This window comes from Microtus oregoni, unplaced genomic scaffold, assembly GCF_018167655.1.
Source record: "Microtus oregoni isolate MIOR12 unplaced genomic scaffold, Mior012 000005F_ref0000423, whole genome shotgun sequence".
Taxonomy (NCBI): Eukaryota; Metazoa; Chordata; class Mammalia; order Rodentia; family Cricetidae; genus Microtus; species Microtus oregoni.
This window is the reverse complement of record NW_024543064.1, coordinates 10,483,668-10,501,705: the sequence shown is the minus strand read 5'-3', so window position 1 is coordinate 10,501,705 and position 18,038 is coordinate 10,483,668. Positions and strand designations below refer to the sequence as shown.

The 18,038-nt window shown below is 44.3% G+C and overlaps 1 protein-coding gene across 5 annotated transcripts in view; it reads right to left on the bottom strand.

The window, feature by feature from the left end:
- Window positions 1-18,038, bottom strand: part of Kazn (kazrin, periplakin interacting protein) — a 912,767-nt gene that overhangs the window by 694,670 nt on the left and 200,059 nt on the right. For all 5 annotated transcript variants that reach the window (XR_005974328.1, XR_005974329.1, XM_041651457.1 and 2 more), the window contains exon 2: window positions 7,947-8,104. Coding sequence is in view for 3 of the 5 variants with exons in the window: in XM_041651457.1 (XP_041507391.1) it covers window positions 7,947-8,104 (158 nt within the window). In the remaining 2 variants the exon portion in view is untranslated. The remainder of the gene's footprint in view (window positions 1-7,946; window positions 8,105-18,038) is intronic.

The following is an 18,038-nucleotide window of genomic DNA, read 5'->3' as shown; positions in this document are numbered from 1 at the left end:
ATGTACAGATACATATATAAACCCACAAATACATACATAAGAACAAACATATACAGATGCATATATAAACACACAAACACATACATAAATTCAAACATACTCACATTCATAAGTACTTGCAAACACACACAAACATGTAATCTGTAAGCATTAGAATATTTTCATCAACAAATTTACAAAGATGCACATGCACAAACACACATCATACACATACACACAAAAATGCGCACAAAAGCATAAATACACATGCTGTGGGATTCCCCTCTGTATGCTATGAATACCATTGGTTAGTAAAGAAGTTATTTATGGTCAATAGTGGGCTTCAGAAAAAGGGATCTTGCAACTGGAAGATTCCCCTGAACAATTAAAATGTGAACTTCGGATCTAAAGCAGGGCTTTCTAACTTTGAAACCTTTCTACGGGTATCTGTGAGTAAGTGGCTATTTCCTGGGTGGAGCTGTTCTGTGCACTGTGGTGAGTCTAGAAACACCCTTGGACTCTTCCCTTAAGAGGCCAATAGTGGGGCCGTGGTTGCTTTTCCAGAGGACTGAACTTCAGTTCCCAGAATCCATCCCAGGCAGCTCCCAATCACCATAACTCCAACTCCAAGAGATCCTATGCTCTCTTCTGGCCTGCCTCTCTCTCTCTCTCTCTCTCTCTCTCTCTCTCTCTCTCTTTCTCTCTCTCTCTCTCTCTCTCTCACACACACACACACACACATTTAAAATGGCAAAAACACCATGACTCCTCTCCTACTTCTGTTGCTGTGATAAAATTCCCCGAAAGGGGCAGAAGCAGGGGTGGGTGGCATTGGTAGGACTTACTTTAGCTCACACTCCCAGGTTATAGTCTATGCTGGCAGTGAAGTCATGGCAGGAGGAACTTAAAGCAGCTAGTCACATCACAATAGTCAAGAGCAGAGAGAAATAGATGCACACATGCTCCTCTGCTTGCTTCTGCTCAGCTCAATTCCACTACTCTTTTAAAATCTGTTTATTGTTTTACTTATATGTATGATATTTGATGTTTGTGGGGCTGTGTGAATGTTTGCTACATGAATTTTCTGTGTATAGAAGTCAGAAAAGGGCATCAGAATCCCTAGAACCAGAGTGATAGGTGGCTGTGAGCCACCTCATGCCAGTGCTGGGAACCAGACTCAGGTTCTCTCCAAGAGCAGTACCTGCTCTGAACCACTCAGCCCTCTCTCCAGCCCTGAATTCTCCACTGACAAACAATTCAGTACACCCATGCCAAGAGAACTGTACTGCCCTCTGGGGACTGGGACGTATCAATTAATTTGTACATAATACATATAGCTTCTCTATATAATATATATGTTATATATTATATCATAGTAATATAACTTCTCATATCAATAAACTTTATTCAAGCAATTCCCTGCAGGTGAGCCTACTGGTCAACCAACTGTAGGCAATCTCTCCCTGAGACACTCTCCCAGGTTCTAAGTTGTACGTAGCTTGCAATTAAAGCTGACCATTGTAAGTGGAGGTTTCTCTGTCCCACCCCATCCCACAGCCATTTCCAAATAATGACTCAGAGGCTTAATATTAATGACAGAATGTTTGGTCTATGATTCAGGCTTATTACCAACTAGCTCTTACATTTAAATTCACCCATTTCCATTAATCTATATGTTGCTACGTGGATGCGGCTTTACTGGTCTGCTGGTATCTTGCTTCTTGGGTGACTAGCTGTCTCTCTCTCTCTCTCTCTCTCTCTCTCTCTCTCTCTCTGTCTGTCTCTCTGTCTCTCTGTCTCTCTCTCTCTCTCTCTTCACCCTTCTTTAACCCTATATTTTCATTTTATTTTCCTGCCTGGCTTTATTCTGCTTTGCCATAACCCAAAGCAGCTTTATTTATCAACCAATAAGAACAACGAATATTCACAGCATGCAGAAGGATTATCCACAGCAGACCATCACAATCCTCAGCAACCACCAGTCAGGAAAAGGTCAAAATACAGCAGAAGTTCTCTGGCCTGTGGCAGGCAAACTTATTTTCCTCTCCTCTTAATTGAGATCATTCATGTGGACATGTTCAACCCATGCCCCAGATCGCATGAGACCTAAAGACAGGTATCAGTGCAATCCAACACAAAATCATAAGCATACTTGAAACATCATGATGTTCTTGGCAATGTTTTTGTGGCTGCTGCAGAGCTCCCAAATGTGGGCTCTGTAGATGCTAACACTGTGCAGCCTTCACACGGTGAGATGTCTCTGAAAGCGTAAATGCTGGGACTGGGCATTATCTTGGAAGTCGTTATTGGCTAACATAACAATAGATATCTTGAAGAGCCTAAGATATTTGGGGTATTTTTTTATATCCTGCTTGGAGAGTTCAGAAAATTGTATTCTTGGAGCCATAAACCCCATCGAGGTCTAAGAATATAGAGTTTAACTTTAGTACTGTCTTGCCTCTTAAAATTGACTGAAACAATTTTATCAGCCCCAGATAAAAGCGTTAGTAATAACTACGAAGTTCCCTAACTGTAGCATCCACATAAAATAGCACCTGCAGGCATGAAAAAGTGTTAGAAACGGGAGTCAAATTGAAGGTTGCCTCGGGGACATGCATGGCTTGCCTGCCTCCCAGTGTCTCCTCACTGCAGGGGGGTGGCAGCTGTTAGGCTGACCTCCCTGTCCACTGGCAGGAGCTGTTGGTGACTCTGGTCCAAATCCATCCTTCTCCAACTGAGGCCGGCCTTCAGACAGTTCTCCACTAGCCGATCTATTCTTGTTAACTCAGCCTGAGTCTGCCAGAAGCCAAGCGGAGGGTCTAGCCCTCCAGTGGAATTTGCTAAAGGCTTCTCTCAAAAGAAGGAAAGAAAGAAAAAAAAAAACATTGCAACCCAAGCTATATTCCACCCAGGACCTGGAAGGGTCCCCAAACTGCTTTCCGCCGTCCACCAGGCTTATATTCTGCTCATCACCCTACCTCCTGCTGCTGTGCCGTTACTGCCTGGAAAGGCACACACAAGGTGTTGGAACGCATGCTTCAGCAGAGATAGCAGAAAGGAAGACAGATGAGAAGAGAGGAGCAAAGAAGAAGGACAAGACTAGAGGGAAAAGGCAGAAGAAAGAGGGAAAGAAGAAAAAATAGGGGAAAGGCCACCCAAAGGATACACAATTCTACTGTTTTCCCACCAGGTATTTGACTTTCATTGTGGTTTGAAGTGAAAGGTCCCCCACCTCCGCCATCACCGCCATGGGTTCAAGTGTTTGAATACTTGATCCCCAGCTGATGGTGCCCTTTGGGATGGTTGTGGGACCTTGCGGAGGTGGAGCCTCACTGGAGGAAGCCTTGTGGTTTAAAGCCTGACCCTCACTCCCTGTTGTCACTCTGCCTCTGTACTATAGCTGCAGTGTGACTGGCTGACCTTGTGTCCCTGCTGCCGTGCCGTCCCGACCATGACGGACTACCGTAGCCTTCCAGCACTGAGCCAGGATAAACTCTTCCTCCCGTAGGTTGCTTCCTCCAGGGTTTTGTTTGTATTTTGTTGTTGTTGTTTTCTTTTTAACACAGTAACAGAAGAGTCACTAACATAACTCAAGCATGGACTTACCTGCAGGTGCCAGGCAGGAGGCTTGCTTTTAGTTTAAAAGGTTTACTTGCTTTGTTCCTAGACAGAGACTTATAGGAAGGGATAGTCCCATGGTGCATCCTCTCTTAAAAGGAGGCCCCCAGGTTTTAAGAAGAGAGACCATCTGTTTGGGCAATGGAACTTCCCTGAGCCAATCTCTCACCTGACCAGCAGAAACAGACTTCCATGTGTACATGAATGTATCAGTCTATGGAACTCAGGCTCCAACAGTAACATCTGACTTTGAACCCGGCCATCCTCCTCTTTCCCCAGGCACGGCTTCTCCTTTAACAACAATGACCCAAAGCCTTTGGTGGGAGAGGGGCAGAGTTGCTGTTGGGAATTTAATTTGCTGTAATCGACCCCTCTTAGCATGCAGAGTTCCACAGTGCGAGGAAAAGAATTAATCTCTCCCAGAAAGAATTGCCTTTTTTTGCTGTTATGAATCTAATCACTTACGAGACTGGGTTGGCATTTTGGGTTTAGAGGAAGCTCTCAGGAATAAAAACCACCAGATTAGGTTTCAAATGCCACGTGAATAGGGTACCTAATTGAACTGGGGGGCCTGCAGTCTGAAGAGGCAAGGTAATGCAAATAGAAGCTCTTACATTCTTTGGTTCTTTCAGAGACCCACCACCATGCAAAGAAACGGTTATGGAATGACTGCATCACCATGGGCCTCTTGGGATACCCTGCCCATATCCCTTTATTCCCAAGACACGCTGCATTCTCTGGAGCAGGCTGTCGGGTCTGCCAATCATCACTGGTACTCCCTTTACACGAGGTGGTGGGGGGATGTGTCTTCTCCATGCATACTGTTTTATAATCCTCAGAGGTGGGATTTCAGAGCACAGCAGTGCGTTTGCCTTTGACATTCTCCTAAGCAGGATTTATTGCCTCCAAGACAGATGTGACTTGAATCGATTGTGCCTTGTAAGCACGTACTCGCTGAGCAGCCTCTGGGTTCTCTGCAAGGCTTCTCTTTCTTTTTCCCACCTTCCTTCAACGTGTGGTTGATGTCAGAGAATCTCATCATAATCGAATACTGTTAAGAGCCCGGTGCGTACTGAACTAAGACACGTAGGAAGCTCAACGGGTCACGACATGTGGCTCATTCTCCACTTTTGACCCACAAAATATAAACATATAGACTGGTCCATTGATATCTCAAATGCAGAACCGAAGGAAGGCTGCATGTGCAGACTACATTAACATTCTAGTGATACTCCACTATTGAGTCTAGAATAATAAATAAGTATATCCATCTGTCTTTGGGAGAAAGATACCAAGCAATGTTCAAAAATAGATAGAAAATAACTGAATTTCACCAAAAAAATGGGTTTGATAAAGATTCTTACTAAAAAAAGAATGTATTTTTGAATGTCTACTACAAAACTCAAATCTACAGTTTGGAGCTGGAGAGATGCTCAGTACTTACGAATATTTGCTGCGCTGGTGGAGGATTCAAATTCAATTCCCAAAACCTATGTCATGAGACTCACAACAGCCTGTAACTCCAGTTCCGGAGGATCTGGTGCCCCCTTATGGCTTTTGAAGGCAGTGTACTTATGTGCATATACCCACATATAGACACACATACACATAACTACAAATAAAATAAATCTTAAAAGAAAGATAAAGCCACCTATTACCCCAGTCATCCACAAAATGTCATTTCCCCAGCATCATATAAAATTAGTGACATTAAGTTGAAAGAGGACCACCCGAGACTCTGTGCAACCCAAGGGGCTGTGAGGTCTTGATGTTAGCCCATTTCAGCAAAACTTTCAGAAAGTTAGTGTGTTTGTTTGGAAGAAAAACCACAAGGCTGATATCTTGCAACTAAACTAAACACAGCACATTTCGTTTGTCCTTTATAAATCTAAAAGACAAGACTTTTAGCTATTTCTGAATAGAAGGAGGCCTGAGGCAAGAGTGTCCCCAGACAGTGCATGATGATACTTGACCAACTTCTTGTGACAGTTTTCCTGGAGACATGGACCCAATTGACCTTGATTGAAGAGAGTGGGGCTAGAGAGGAAGAGCAGTGGAACCCTACTTTACTTTGTCAAAATGAGAACATTCTATTTAACTCTGAAAGGAAAAATAAAAGAAATAAAGAAATATAGAGATGATACATAGAAAGATAGATGATAGATAGATGATAGATAGATAGATATATGATAGATAGATAGATAGATAGATAGATAGATAGATAGATAGATATTGATGGATGAATGGACGGATGGACAAATGGATAGATAGGCAGATAGATAGATAGATAGATAGATAGATAGATAGATAGATAGATAGGAAGGTTATCAGTGTGGTGAAACATAATCTTAAGCCATGTAAGATGTTTCAGATGGGCATATTTCTTGGGTACAGGGTAGTAATTCACATGGGTACACTGTGTATGGCCCAAACTGGGGTAAATAGTATTCCCAGCTTCTTAAGCACGTCCTTGTTCTGGGGCACTACAATCTCTTCTCTTCCATTTCTTAATAAGACTGGTAATGAATTCACCAGGTGTGGTGCTGCATGCCTAAAACCCTAGGAGGACTGCTATGAGTACAGGGCCGCCTGGGCTACCGAGTGCAAGCCTTTCTCAAAACACGAAAATAGTAACAACAAATGTCCTACGTTGTTATGAACTCTGCTTACCCCACTATGCTGTGGACTCACTCCTCCATGGCCTTCAACTATGGGGCCTGGTTTTCCCTCTGATGGGAAAGGGTGTTAAAAGTTCAGCGCTCTGCATTCGTAAATTCAGATGAGAAAAGAAATGAAGAGGCTTTTATTCTCTGGATTTTGCAAACGAGAACACACACTCTCTCCTTGGGGATTCATTTACACAGTTCCCTGGGCTGTGATGTCAGCTATCGGATTGGGCCCAGGCACCGAGCAAAGCTGCGCTTTCAGGAACAATTTGCTTGCTTTATTCAGTAAGTTGCTCTAAATTTCCCCCTTTTATTCCAAGTCTTAAAATTGGCTGTTGTGGCTTTAGAAGCCTTCTTTTCTCCCCCAGACAGGCTTGGGAAGGAAAGGGAGGTTGAATAGCTGCTTACTAAAAAGAGGGGCTGGAAGAATAAGAATTTAAATGAAAGGCTTTGCATAATTTGGGGCACCTTGACGGAGGGGCTGGGATCCCACGGGGCAGCTTCAAATACTGACAGGTGAGGAATGCAGACAGGCCCTACCAGCTACAGTCCTGGTGAGATGAAATTGAGATTTCCAGACTGATCATAGACAATAAAACAAAGCATCATCCTGGCAGAAAAGAAAGTGGAGAGACCATGGTTCAAAACTCTCCCACCCAGAGCAGAAGGCAGGAAACAGCCCTGCTGACCTCACTTGTTCAACAGAAAGCAAGCTTCAGGAAAAAGAAAAAAAAAAAAAAAAAGCTTTGAAGATACATCGCCCAAGAATCCCCTCAAACCAAAGACGGTTTCCTAAAAACATTTCCAGATTCCCAAGAGACAGAAATGACAATAAATTCTAGAGCAGTTTGCTTTCACCAAAGAAAATGCCACCCTGCTCTTAAAACACCTGGTGTTTGCCCATCAACATATCTGGAGAGACCCACTAACAAAGACAGAAGGAGAAGAAAGATTACTTTTAAATATTTCAATAAAACAGCATATGAGGAGAAACCTTGAGAAACAACAGCTCAACAATGGTGTGAAATGGGCAAATCCCCTTTCAGCATATTCATTGCTAGTGTCTTCAAAATGCTGATTCATCTACTAGGGGGTTCATCGAGCACCCCTAAATATTTACCAGCTGTTCAGAGATACAGTTTTGGATCAGGTCTTGCTTCATGCCGACACCCTTGCCAGGTTTGATGCCTGCCAAGTTTGTATGGAAATGCATTCTTTCTCTTTCCCAAGACTGAGGGGGATGTGCTCCATTCTCAAAGGCAACACATACATTATCTTTAAGCTCCATTACTCCGACTTTAAGAACACAGTAAAACCTAATGAAAAGCCCAGTCCGCACTGTATCAGAGCGCCTCTTACAGTCGTTTACGGCAAAAGTGACTGGTGGTTGGTTTGCTAATTGGATGTCCTTGGTTATCTTATCCCCCAAACAAAGCATTTAAAGAAACCCGAAAGACAATTCCAAACCCATTAAAGGCATGCCCAAGCCTTGGCCAATGACTGAGATCCAACATTAAATCCTAAACTTGCAAGAAACATGATGAGAAATCTTGTGATATTTTCGTTGTTTTTTTCATTAGCTTAAATGTGTAATTCTTGAGCGTGAACTTTTTAGATGATACAGTCGTGTCACAATGACAAAAGCCGGGACAACCCTGGACCACCCACCACTCATCCTTGTACCTGGGCATCCATTAGGAGGTGTCTCATCAGTATCATGGAGTTCTTCAGTGTCTCTTTCTCGGTGGGTAGAAAAGGGTCATCATCCTCCTCCAGTGCCTTCGACTTGGTGACAATGAAATGGGAAATCTGGTCATTTAGGGTGTGCAGTGACTGCACAGCTGTGAAAAGACAAAGAAGGAAATGGGAAAATGGTAGTTAACTCTCTCTCTGTGTGTGTGTGTGTGTGTGTGTGTGTGTGTGTGTATGTGCACAGACACACACACACACAAACACACACACACATACACACTTCCCAGAGAGTATTTCCAATTACCCAGTGCTGGGATGACAAGTGGTCACCACCAAACCCAGCTTTAGTTCTACATTTAACTTGGTGTGACTGTCAGCTTTGTCAGCCTGACACCTGGGAAGAGAGTCTCAATGAGGGACCGGCTGCACTATGAGCATTGTCTATCACTATGAGTGATTGTCTTAAGCTAACTGAAGTGAGATGACCCATTTCACTGTGGGTGAAGTCATTTCCTAGCCAGGAAGTCCTGAGCTGAATAAGAGCGCAAGCAAGCAAGGGAGCATACATGTGGTCATGTCTCTCTGCTCTTGACTGTGGGCGTGGCATGACTAGCTATTGGAAGGTCTTGCCTTGATTTCCCCACGGGGATGGATGGAAGCCTGGAATTCCAATCTGTACCCAACCCTGTTCTCCTTTAAGTTACTCTCTGTCAAGGTATTTCATTACACCCATAGAAATGAGTCTAAGACACATGGACCCTGGGGGTTAAACCCAGGTCCTCATATTTGCAAAGCAAACGATTTCATGACTGAGCCATCTCACTGGTAATTTCCAGTGAGAAACTAACTGATCCATCATTTTCAAAGGGAAAGCAAGGGTCCACACCCAGGGGACCAACCAGGTGAGTGCCGAGAACCTGGGTTTCTTAAATAGTTAACAGTTAGGTTGTGTCTGATGAACACCATCTAAATACTTATCCTAAACTCTCTAGAGTCTTTGAAGACACATTTACTAGCAAAATCAGACGTGGAACTCACTTCATGGAGCACCCAGCTGTCCCAGGGAAGCATAACAGGTTAGAGTTAGCTGTGTACAATAGATGTGACTTTTTGATCAATATTCATAAGCCAGAGATCAACAGGGTACCAGGGTGTGGTCAGCCCTATGTTCAATTTACACTTATGATAACGCAGGTGGCCATTTCCTCCCTAAGCAGATGGCCTTTGCCATTAAAACTTGTGAAGGGGCAGTGGTCATGTTTTCCCATCAGTGCCACAAGTAGGCTGGAAAGGCTATAATTTCCCTGTCATTCCCATACAACTTACCATCCGACAGTTTAAGATTTGACTCATTTATTATTATGGCTGTCTCTTTCTCTACTATCCATGTAGTAACAGCATAGGTGGGTGGGAGCGTGTGTGAGCCTGTGTGTGTGTATGTGTTGTGTGTGTGTGTGTGTGTGTGTGAATATGGGTATGAGCTTGTGTTGTGTGTATATGAGTGTGTGTGTGTGTGTGTGTGTGTTTGAATGTCTGTGTGTGAATATGGGTATGAGCTTGTGTTGTGTGAATATGAGTGTATGTGTGTGTGTGTGTGTGTGTTTGAATGTCTGTGTGTGAATATGGGTATGAGCTTGTGTTGTGTGAATATGAGTGTGTGTGTTTGAATGTCTGTGTGTCTAGGCATGGGTGACTGCGCATGAGTGTACATGCATGCATGTATGTGTATGAGAGAGAATGTGGGTTGTGTAGGCCAGAGGTTGATCTTAGATATTGTCCTTAGTTTCTCCATGTTTTCCTTTTTGAGACAGGCTCTCTCACTGAACGTGGAGCTCATTGCTACAAGACCAGCTATTCCCATGGGTCCCCCTGTATCTGCTTCCACAGTGTGACAGTGACTGGCATGTGTCATCATGCCTGGTTTTGTGTGGGTGCAGGAGATCTGAATTCGGGTCCTCATGCTAGCCTGGCAAACACATTCACCAAACCAGCTCCCAGCCCTCAGAGGTAGTTTTTAACCTGCTTTCTGCTCTGTCTCAAACACTTGGAATATCAGAGCTCAATAATCATTGTTGAACTAATTCCTTTACCGTTCCTTAAATTCAAATCCCTTTTCTTGTAGAATAGTCTATAGGTTTTTCAGGCAAACCTTCACTTATTAAGTGAACAAAGAACAACCCCTGGGCATTCTCAGTAAAGCTACCACATAACCTCGATTCTGAAATCCTCCAGGGTCCTGGAACTCATCTGCCAATTCCAACACACAGTGACAGGGCTTGGGAGACCGTGCTTCTAGCCAAAGGTAGTGAGATACACGGGTCACCCTCTCATGTAAACAGTAGGGAGCCTGGTGGTTTTCTACACAGCTGTGTTGCACAGACAGTTGGGGGTCTGTAGCCCTTGAAACGGTAGGGAAACTGAGTGGATCTTGTTATTTGCATGCAGTTGACATGTGTAACTCTCTACCCCACATACATACAATAAATATAGTTTAAATTTTTAAAGCAAATTATTCTTTTATTTATATATATATACTTTTCATATTTATATATATAGTATATGTATATTTTATATATTCTTTCACACACAGCTCCTTCTGTTGAGAAGTGGAGGCTCACACTCCCTGTGAGCCTATCTGGCCCCATTGACAGAAGTCTATGATTCCTATGTCCAGCTCATAAAAGGTCTGGAGTCCTTGGCATGTTCACTCTGCTTGAAGCTAGTGGCCATGTAAGATACTTTTCATTGTTGATATTGATTGTCAAGTGCTGGGATCTAAAATCATCCAGGAGACCCCTGGGCATGTCTGTGAGGGAGTTTCTAGATTGGGTTTATTGAGGTGGGAGGACCTGAATGTGGGTGGAACCATTCCATGAACTGGGGTCCCAGATAATGTAAAAAGGAAAAAAAAAAACAGATTGAATACCCGTGTCCAATTCTGCCTCCTGACTGCAGATGCAGCCTGACCCCCCCCCCCATCTCGAGTCCTTGCTGCTGCGTCTTTCCTACCATGGTATGATATGTTCTACTCATACGTGTGAGACAGAGGAAGTCATTCCCACCTCATGTTTCTCTTGTCAGGGATTGTGTCAAAGCAACAAAGAACTAACACAACACTTGAGCAATCAGAGACCGTATTTCTTCAAGGAACGCACAAGCACAGACTGCATGGAGAGAGGGAGAGATGTTCAGGCAACTGAATCTTTCTGTCCATCCACCCATCTATTCATCCATCCATCCCACTCATCTACCTACCCATCTACCATTCATTTAATCATCCATCAGCCCATTCAACTATCCATCCACTTACACATCCACCCACCCACCTATCCATACACATACCTACCCATCTACCAATCCATCTACCCACCCACACATCCTTCCATCTACCCATCCATCCATCCATCCATCCACCCATCCACCCATCCATTGACCCATCCATACATCCTTCCATCTACCCATCCATCCACCCATCCATCCATCGACCCATCCATCCTTCCATCTATCCATCCATCCATCCATCCATTCATCCATCCATCCATTGACCCATCCACACATCCTTCCATCTACCCATCTACCCATCCATCCATCCATCTACCCATCCATCCATCCATCCATCCATCCATCCATCCATCCATCGACCCATCCATCCATCCATCCATCGATCCATCCATCCATCCATCCATCCATCTATCCATCCATCCATCCATCCATTGACCCATCCACACATCCTTCCATCTACCCATCTACCCATCCATCCATCCTTTTATCTATCCATCCATCCATCCATCCATCCACCCACCCCTCCATCCATCTACCAATCTACCTGCCCACCTATTCATCCACCTACCTACCTATACTACCACCACCTACTGATTTACCCATCTACCCATTCACCCATCCACCTATCCATTTATTTCAGGTTCCAGACAGGTAGGTGGAAAACTGTCTGGCAGGACTGCAGAAATAGCTCAGTGGTTAAAAGAACTTGCTGACTTTGCAAAGAATCTGAATTTAGCTTCTAGCATCCATGTCTGACTATTCAAAACTGTCTGTAACGCCAGCTCCAGGGGATCTGATGCCCTCTTCTGGCCTCTATAAGTAGGCATACACATGTAACAGACAGTCACAGAGGCACACATTTAAACAAATAAAGGGAACAAACATCTAGAACATTCTGATGGCAGAAGATACATCAAAAAGAAGAGGTGAGGAATCATGACCATGAAGAATTCATGTGTATATTCCATCTGTAAAGTCTCATCTACTTGCCTCTTCCTTGTCACCCCCTGGAGAGCAGAACTGAGCTGCGTCTTCATCTCCTATCCCAATCCATGGCTCACAAAGCTGGGAGACAGCTACATACTGCTTAGGATAGCTCAGTTTGGGGTGTTTTGTTATGTAGCAACAGGTAACTGCAAATTGTGACTGTGATACCTCGTGAAACTCACCAGAAGCTAACAATTCCACGGGGACAGGTAGTGTTTTCTCGGTTCATCACAGAGTGTCTTTGTTGCTTTTCTATTGCCTTGACAACGCACCATGACCAAGACAACTTATAAAAGAAAGTATTTAATTTGGGAATCACAGTTCCAGACAAGCTAGACTCCATGACCACTGTGGCAGGAAGCATGGCAGCAGCCCCAGCAGGCATGGAGCTGGAGCATTAGCAGAGAGTTCACATCTTGGTCTCCCAGCATGAGGCACCTCCCTCGACAAGGCCACACCTCCTAACCCTCCCCAAACAGTTCCACCAGCTGTGGACTGAGATTCCTATATTTGAGCCCATGGAGACCATTTTTATTCAAACCACCACACCCTGACACTAGCATTATTCACTGCATATAAGAAGAAATAAATAGAGGCATGAAAGAGAAAGGTCACGGCACACCATTCTGTCCCCACCCCTTCCTTGTCATCATAGAATTGGGAAGCCATACACATTGTTCTCCGTTTGCCCCATAAAACCCTCAACTAAATAAAGCTGTTCTTAAAACGCATGATGGATTAGAGACCAGAGAGCCACAGACACCATTCCTCCCTACCTGAGGTGAGGAAATGAGGTCATAAAACCCAGTTTACTCGGTTGATTGTATTGAATGTGAAATGACATTCAATCTGCTGTGTGCTATCTTGGTCCACAAATCTGGGGAAACACACTTCTTAAGCAGCTTATTTATCTTAAGTATTGTCTGAATCTCTCTGAGCATTAATGAGTACTTATTTAGACTTCTAATAAGGATGGCACATTCACAGCTTGGTAGAAAGGAAATAATGCCAAGTCTCGACATTCCATGTCATTTAAAAAAAAAAATAGAAGACATGCGTAAAATTTCCTAATGCATTCAGAAGCACCCCACTTCTGCCTTTATGGGTCAGATGGCGCACAGAATGCGATGCAATAGTGATATGACCTCAGATGCTCATTTTACGCAGATGGGTCCAGATGTCATTGAGATGGGCTACTGTACTATTTTTATAGGAAAAAAATGACCAATGAATCATATCATAGGGCAGAGCCACTAGCAGCTCCATGGATTTTATGATCTTGTTATTTATATGGTCCATAGATACGAACTAATGACCAAATTTATCCCCACATGTTAAACAACCTTTGCTTTTCGCAAATCTCAAAAGCTATGATGTATTCTGCATTCGAACGCTCACCCATTTCCAGTTCTTGTTTTAATGGAATCCCGTTAAATAAATGAGGCCTAAATAATTCAGACTTCTTGCCTTCCCATTGTTGTAATAAAACGCATTCTGCTACCGACGAGGATGCAGAGAGGTCGGAACCCTCGTGTGTTGCTGTGGAAAAAGGTTTGGCAATGGATCAACAAATAAATATAGGATTTCCATATGAACGGGCAATGTCCTCTTAGGTACATGATCAAAGGAATTGGAGAAAGATGTTGTTACCACAGCCAAAGGTGGAAGCTACTCATTCATTGCCCATGCATTCGTGGGTGGGTAAACACAATCTGGTACATCCATTCAGAGGAGCATTATCCAATCATACAAAAGGAATGAAGCACGGATACATGCCGCCACATGGATGAACTCGGAACGCTCAGCTAAGTGAAAGAAGCCAACCCATGGACAGGAACTCTCCATAACAGGCAAACAGCGGAACCAAAAAATTAGCAGCTGCCAGGGAGTCTGGCTGGGAGAAATGGGAGCAACTGCTTCATGCTGGTTAAATAAAGGGCTTCCTTTGGGGGATGGTAAAGATATCCAGAGAAGAGTTACGGTGATGAGTGCTCACAGGGAATGATCTAAACGCTGGTGAGCTACTGTGCACTTTAAGAGGTTAAAACCGGAAATGTGGCTATGTGCATTCTACTGCAGTTTGAAAACAAATTGTGAGGCTGGAGGATTGCAAGATCAAGGTCCAAAAGGAGTACATTGCAGACTTTATAACTGGGATTTCTTTTATAGTGAGATAAGAAAAAGACCTGAATTTAACCCGAGCACCCATATGATGGAAGGAGAGAAATGACGCTGGCAAACTGTCTTCTGATTTCTGTGTATGCCTCATGACATGCACATGAACATGTGCACACACACACACACACACACACATGTGCATACACACTCACTAAATAAATGTAAGACACTAAAATAGAAACTTTAACTTTTTAAAAACAAACAAACAAACCACTAGAATCAAAGGACTGGTCTAGGACATAGCTGTCTGTGAAGCGTGTGTGCTATCAGCACAAGTTCAATCCCCAGAGCCAGTGTAAAAAAGCCAGGGCAGTCTGTGTTACTTGAAAGGAGACAGACAGATAGAGAGAGAGAATTAAAGTACTTTAAAAAGTGACTTTATTTCCAAGTATGTAAGACTTTAAAAAGTAAAAATAAACATAAATAAGTAAAACCTAAAATTTGCTTTTAATAATGTTTTATTGTTGCTGTTATTGTTGTTGCTGATTTTGAGACAGAGTCTCTCCGTGTGGCCCAGACTGGCCCCAAACACTAGCCTTCAAGTCAAGATCCTCCTGCCTCAGCCTCCCAAGTGCTGGCATTACAGGTGTGTGCCAGCATGCCAACTACTAGTAGGCATTTTCAATAACTCTGTTGGTTGTATCTGAATAACCAGAACTTGGGAGCATGAAAATACCCTTGACACTGGTATCTATTGCAATCCAAACAGTGCAAATTGCTTTACCAGACACTGTGGGATAATCACAACTTTACTTACAGTGACAATCTACAGCTCAGATTCCTTGCTGCATTCTCGTTCCTGCAGGACCTACCTCCGTAATGGGGCAGCCCTTACAAACTGACAATGGTGGGCCAATGGCTTGCACTTCACAGAGGAGGAGATGAAGCACAAGAAGCAAGTTGCCCCAGGCCACAGGCAGCCAGGGGCACAATTCCAACACTCTCACCCCTGTGGTCTCTTGTTAAAAGTCAAGGAGGAAGGTGCTATACTCTATCTTTTCACTTCCTTTATTGACTTTGAGATGCTCAATAACTCCTTCCTGTTCTTGGCACCCATGGGTGTACCTTCTGGAAGAGCCTCAAGGTCCTAAAACAAGACATGAGCCGTGACTCTGAAGATACTACGTGGTGGCTTTAGAGCATGGCACTAACTATCCTCGTGCTGTGTCCACTGGGACACCACCATCAGAAGAGACAAAAATTGAAAACAGCTGTCCTGGACAATGCTTACCTAGAGCAAGAAGCACATGAGCAAGACCATCCCAAGCAGAGAGTACTGTTGGTGACAAGTGGTTCTCTCTTTCCAGAAAGTGTCTTCAGAGGACACCGCATGACCTCCTTCACTCTGTACAGGGGTGGGTGCAACCCCCCAGCCCCTGCTGGAAATAGGCTATTTGTAATTTAGCATGCAAGACAGAGGCAGCTTTATGGAGCTCCAGGGTAAAATCCACATGCAAATGAGATTTGGAACCTCCCAGAGACCACACTGAACTGGGACACGAGGCTTCCTGCCAGTGGTCCACGCCAGGTGAAGAAGCCAGGCCTGGAGGTGGGACTGCATCTTAAATAGATTTTTGTGACTTTTAGAGTTTAACAGCCAGAGCGGGGCTAGGGCTGGAGCAGACACTACACTAGAGCAGAAAGACTAGAAGCCTGGCTCTTGGGTACAAAGGACTGGCCTGTTGCCCACATGTGACCTGAGCACATCGGGACCAGAGGACAAGGGCTCACTGAGAAACCAGGGCAACTCAAGGTCCCAGAGAACTTGGCCAAGTTCATCATGAAAGGAAGTCAGGGAAGGAACTCAAATCAGGAACAGAGGTGGTAAAGGAACAGTACTTACTTGGCTTGCTCGGCCTCCTTTCTTATACAACCCAGACCTACCTACCTAGTGGCAGCTCCGCCCACAGTGAGCTGGGCCCTGCCACATCAATTAGCAAGGGAGAAAGTGCCTCACAGACATGCCCATATGCCGATTTGATGGAGACAATTCCCCAATAAGGTTCTCTCTTTGGCAAGATGTGTCAAGTTGACAACCAAGACTAACCATCACAATGAAGTTTCATGCCCTGGCCAATATTCTTGGATTGTCAAAAATACTTAAAACTAATAATGGACAGGGGACATGAGTCCAAACCTGTCTCTCCACTGATGAACTAACAATTGTGGCATGCCATCAAGACAGACACTGGAAAAGGGGAAAGTGATCCTCTTAGCAGAATTTAATGTGGAAACACAGCTGCATGAGCCTATCTCATTAAAAGACCAGTGCCGTGGAAAGAATACTCCCAGATTCCCTGTCCTCATTTTGCTTACCCCAGAGACCCTCTCCCCATGTTAAAATGACTGTGTTTGGAGGTGAACTCTCTCCAGTACTGAGCCCCTCCTCCTTAATTTTCATAGGACTCATGGACCCTGGGACGCTGGTGTCGGCAGAGTAAAACCTGGTGCCATGAATAGTGATCTCAGGGTGTGGATTCCAGGGTCATGGGTTTGGAGACATGCATTCTTCCTCGTCCGTAAATTGCTTCCCTCTGGTCGAGCAGCCCCGTAGATGAGGCCAGGCAGAGGACAGAGATCAGCCAGGCCGTGAATGACCACTTAACCTGCACCAGATTTCTCCAGAGCATCGAGGTCCTGGCTCTTGGCAGATTTTCAGGATTGTAGGAACCAACTGTACTCATCTGACATCGGGGGTAGGGTCTGTGCATGTGTACATGTTCACAGGTATACGTGTGTGTGTGTGTGTGTGTGTGTGTTTACATGTAGGGGCCGGACGGTCACCACTCTAATTTTTAAGACAGGGACTCTCCCTGAACCTGGAGCTCTTTGATTTTGCTAGACTATCTGGCTAGCAATCTCCAGAGATTCCCCTGCCTCCGTCTCCCCAGGACTGGGAGGACGAGCGCATGCCACCACACCCTGTGTTTTCCAAGGGTGTGGGGATCCGAACTCAGATCACCATGCCTGTGCTGTAAGCCCCTTATGGACTAAGTTATCTTCCCAGCTCTGAAATCCACCGAGGGCCTGTGCTGATTGCTCTTACAGGGCCGTGAGGATGCCAAAGTTCAACAGAGTTTCTGTTGTCCCTTTAGGGAAGAGGGAGAAAACATTCGATGGGGTTTTTCCTCTTCTCTACACAGAATGGGCAATTTCAGAAAAAATAAACAAATAAAGAGCTGTAAGCCACGAAAAAAAAGGAGGTGGTGAATCCACAGGCCTTACCCAAGCCATAGACCTTGTTGTTCTTGGCTAACAGAAAGGGTTTACCAACGGAAGCCTTGCTCTCCATTTAAATCACTGGCTTTGCCATTTAATTACTTCTGGTCTGTTAATATTTTAAGATCATTTTGTTTTATTGCAACTTTCAATGTATTTCAAAGGTCAGCAGGAAACCACTTTGAATCTCAAGTACGTTCTATTTCTAGATAATAGATTTCTGGATGGAACAAGGCAGCCAGCGCCTTGCAGCTTTTCATTTCGGGCACAGTGCCATTGTGTGAAAGAGTGCCTTCAGTGATGCAGCTGACTGCATGTGGTGGCATGGTGATCACGCATGTGACTAAGGCTGGGGAGGTGGCTCAGTGCATGCCACATGCATGAGGACCTGAGTTTGATTGCCCAGAATCTATGGGG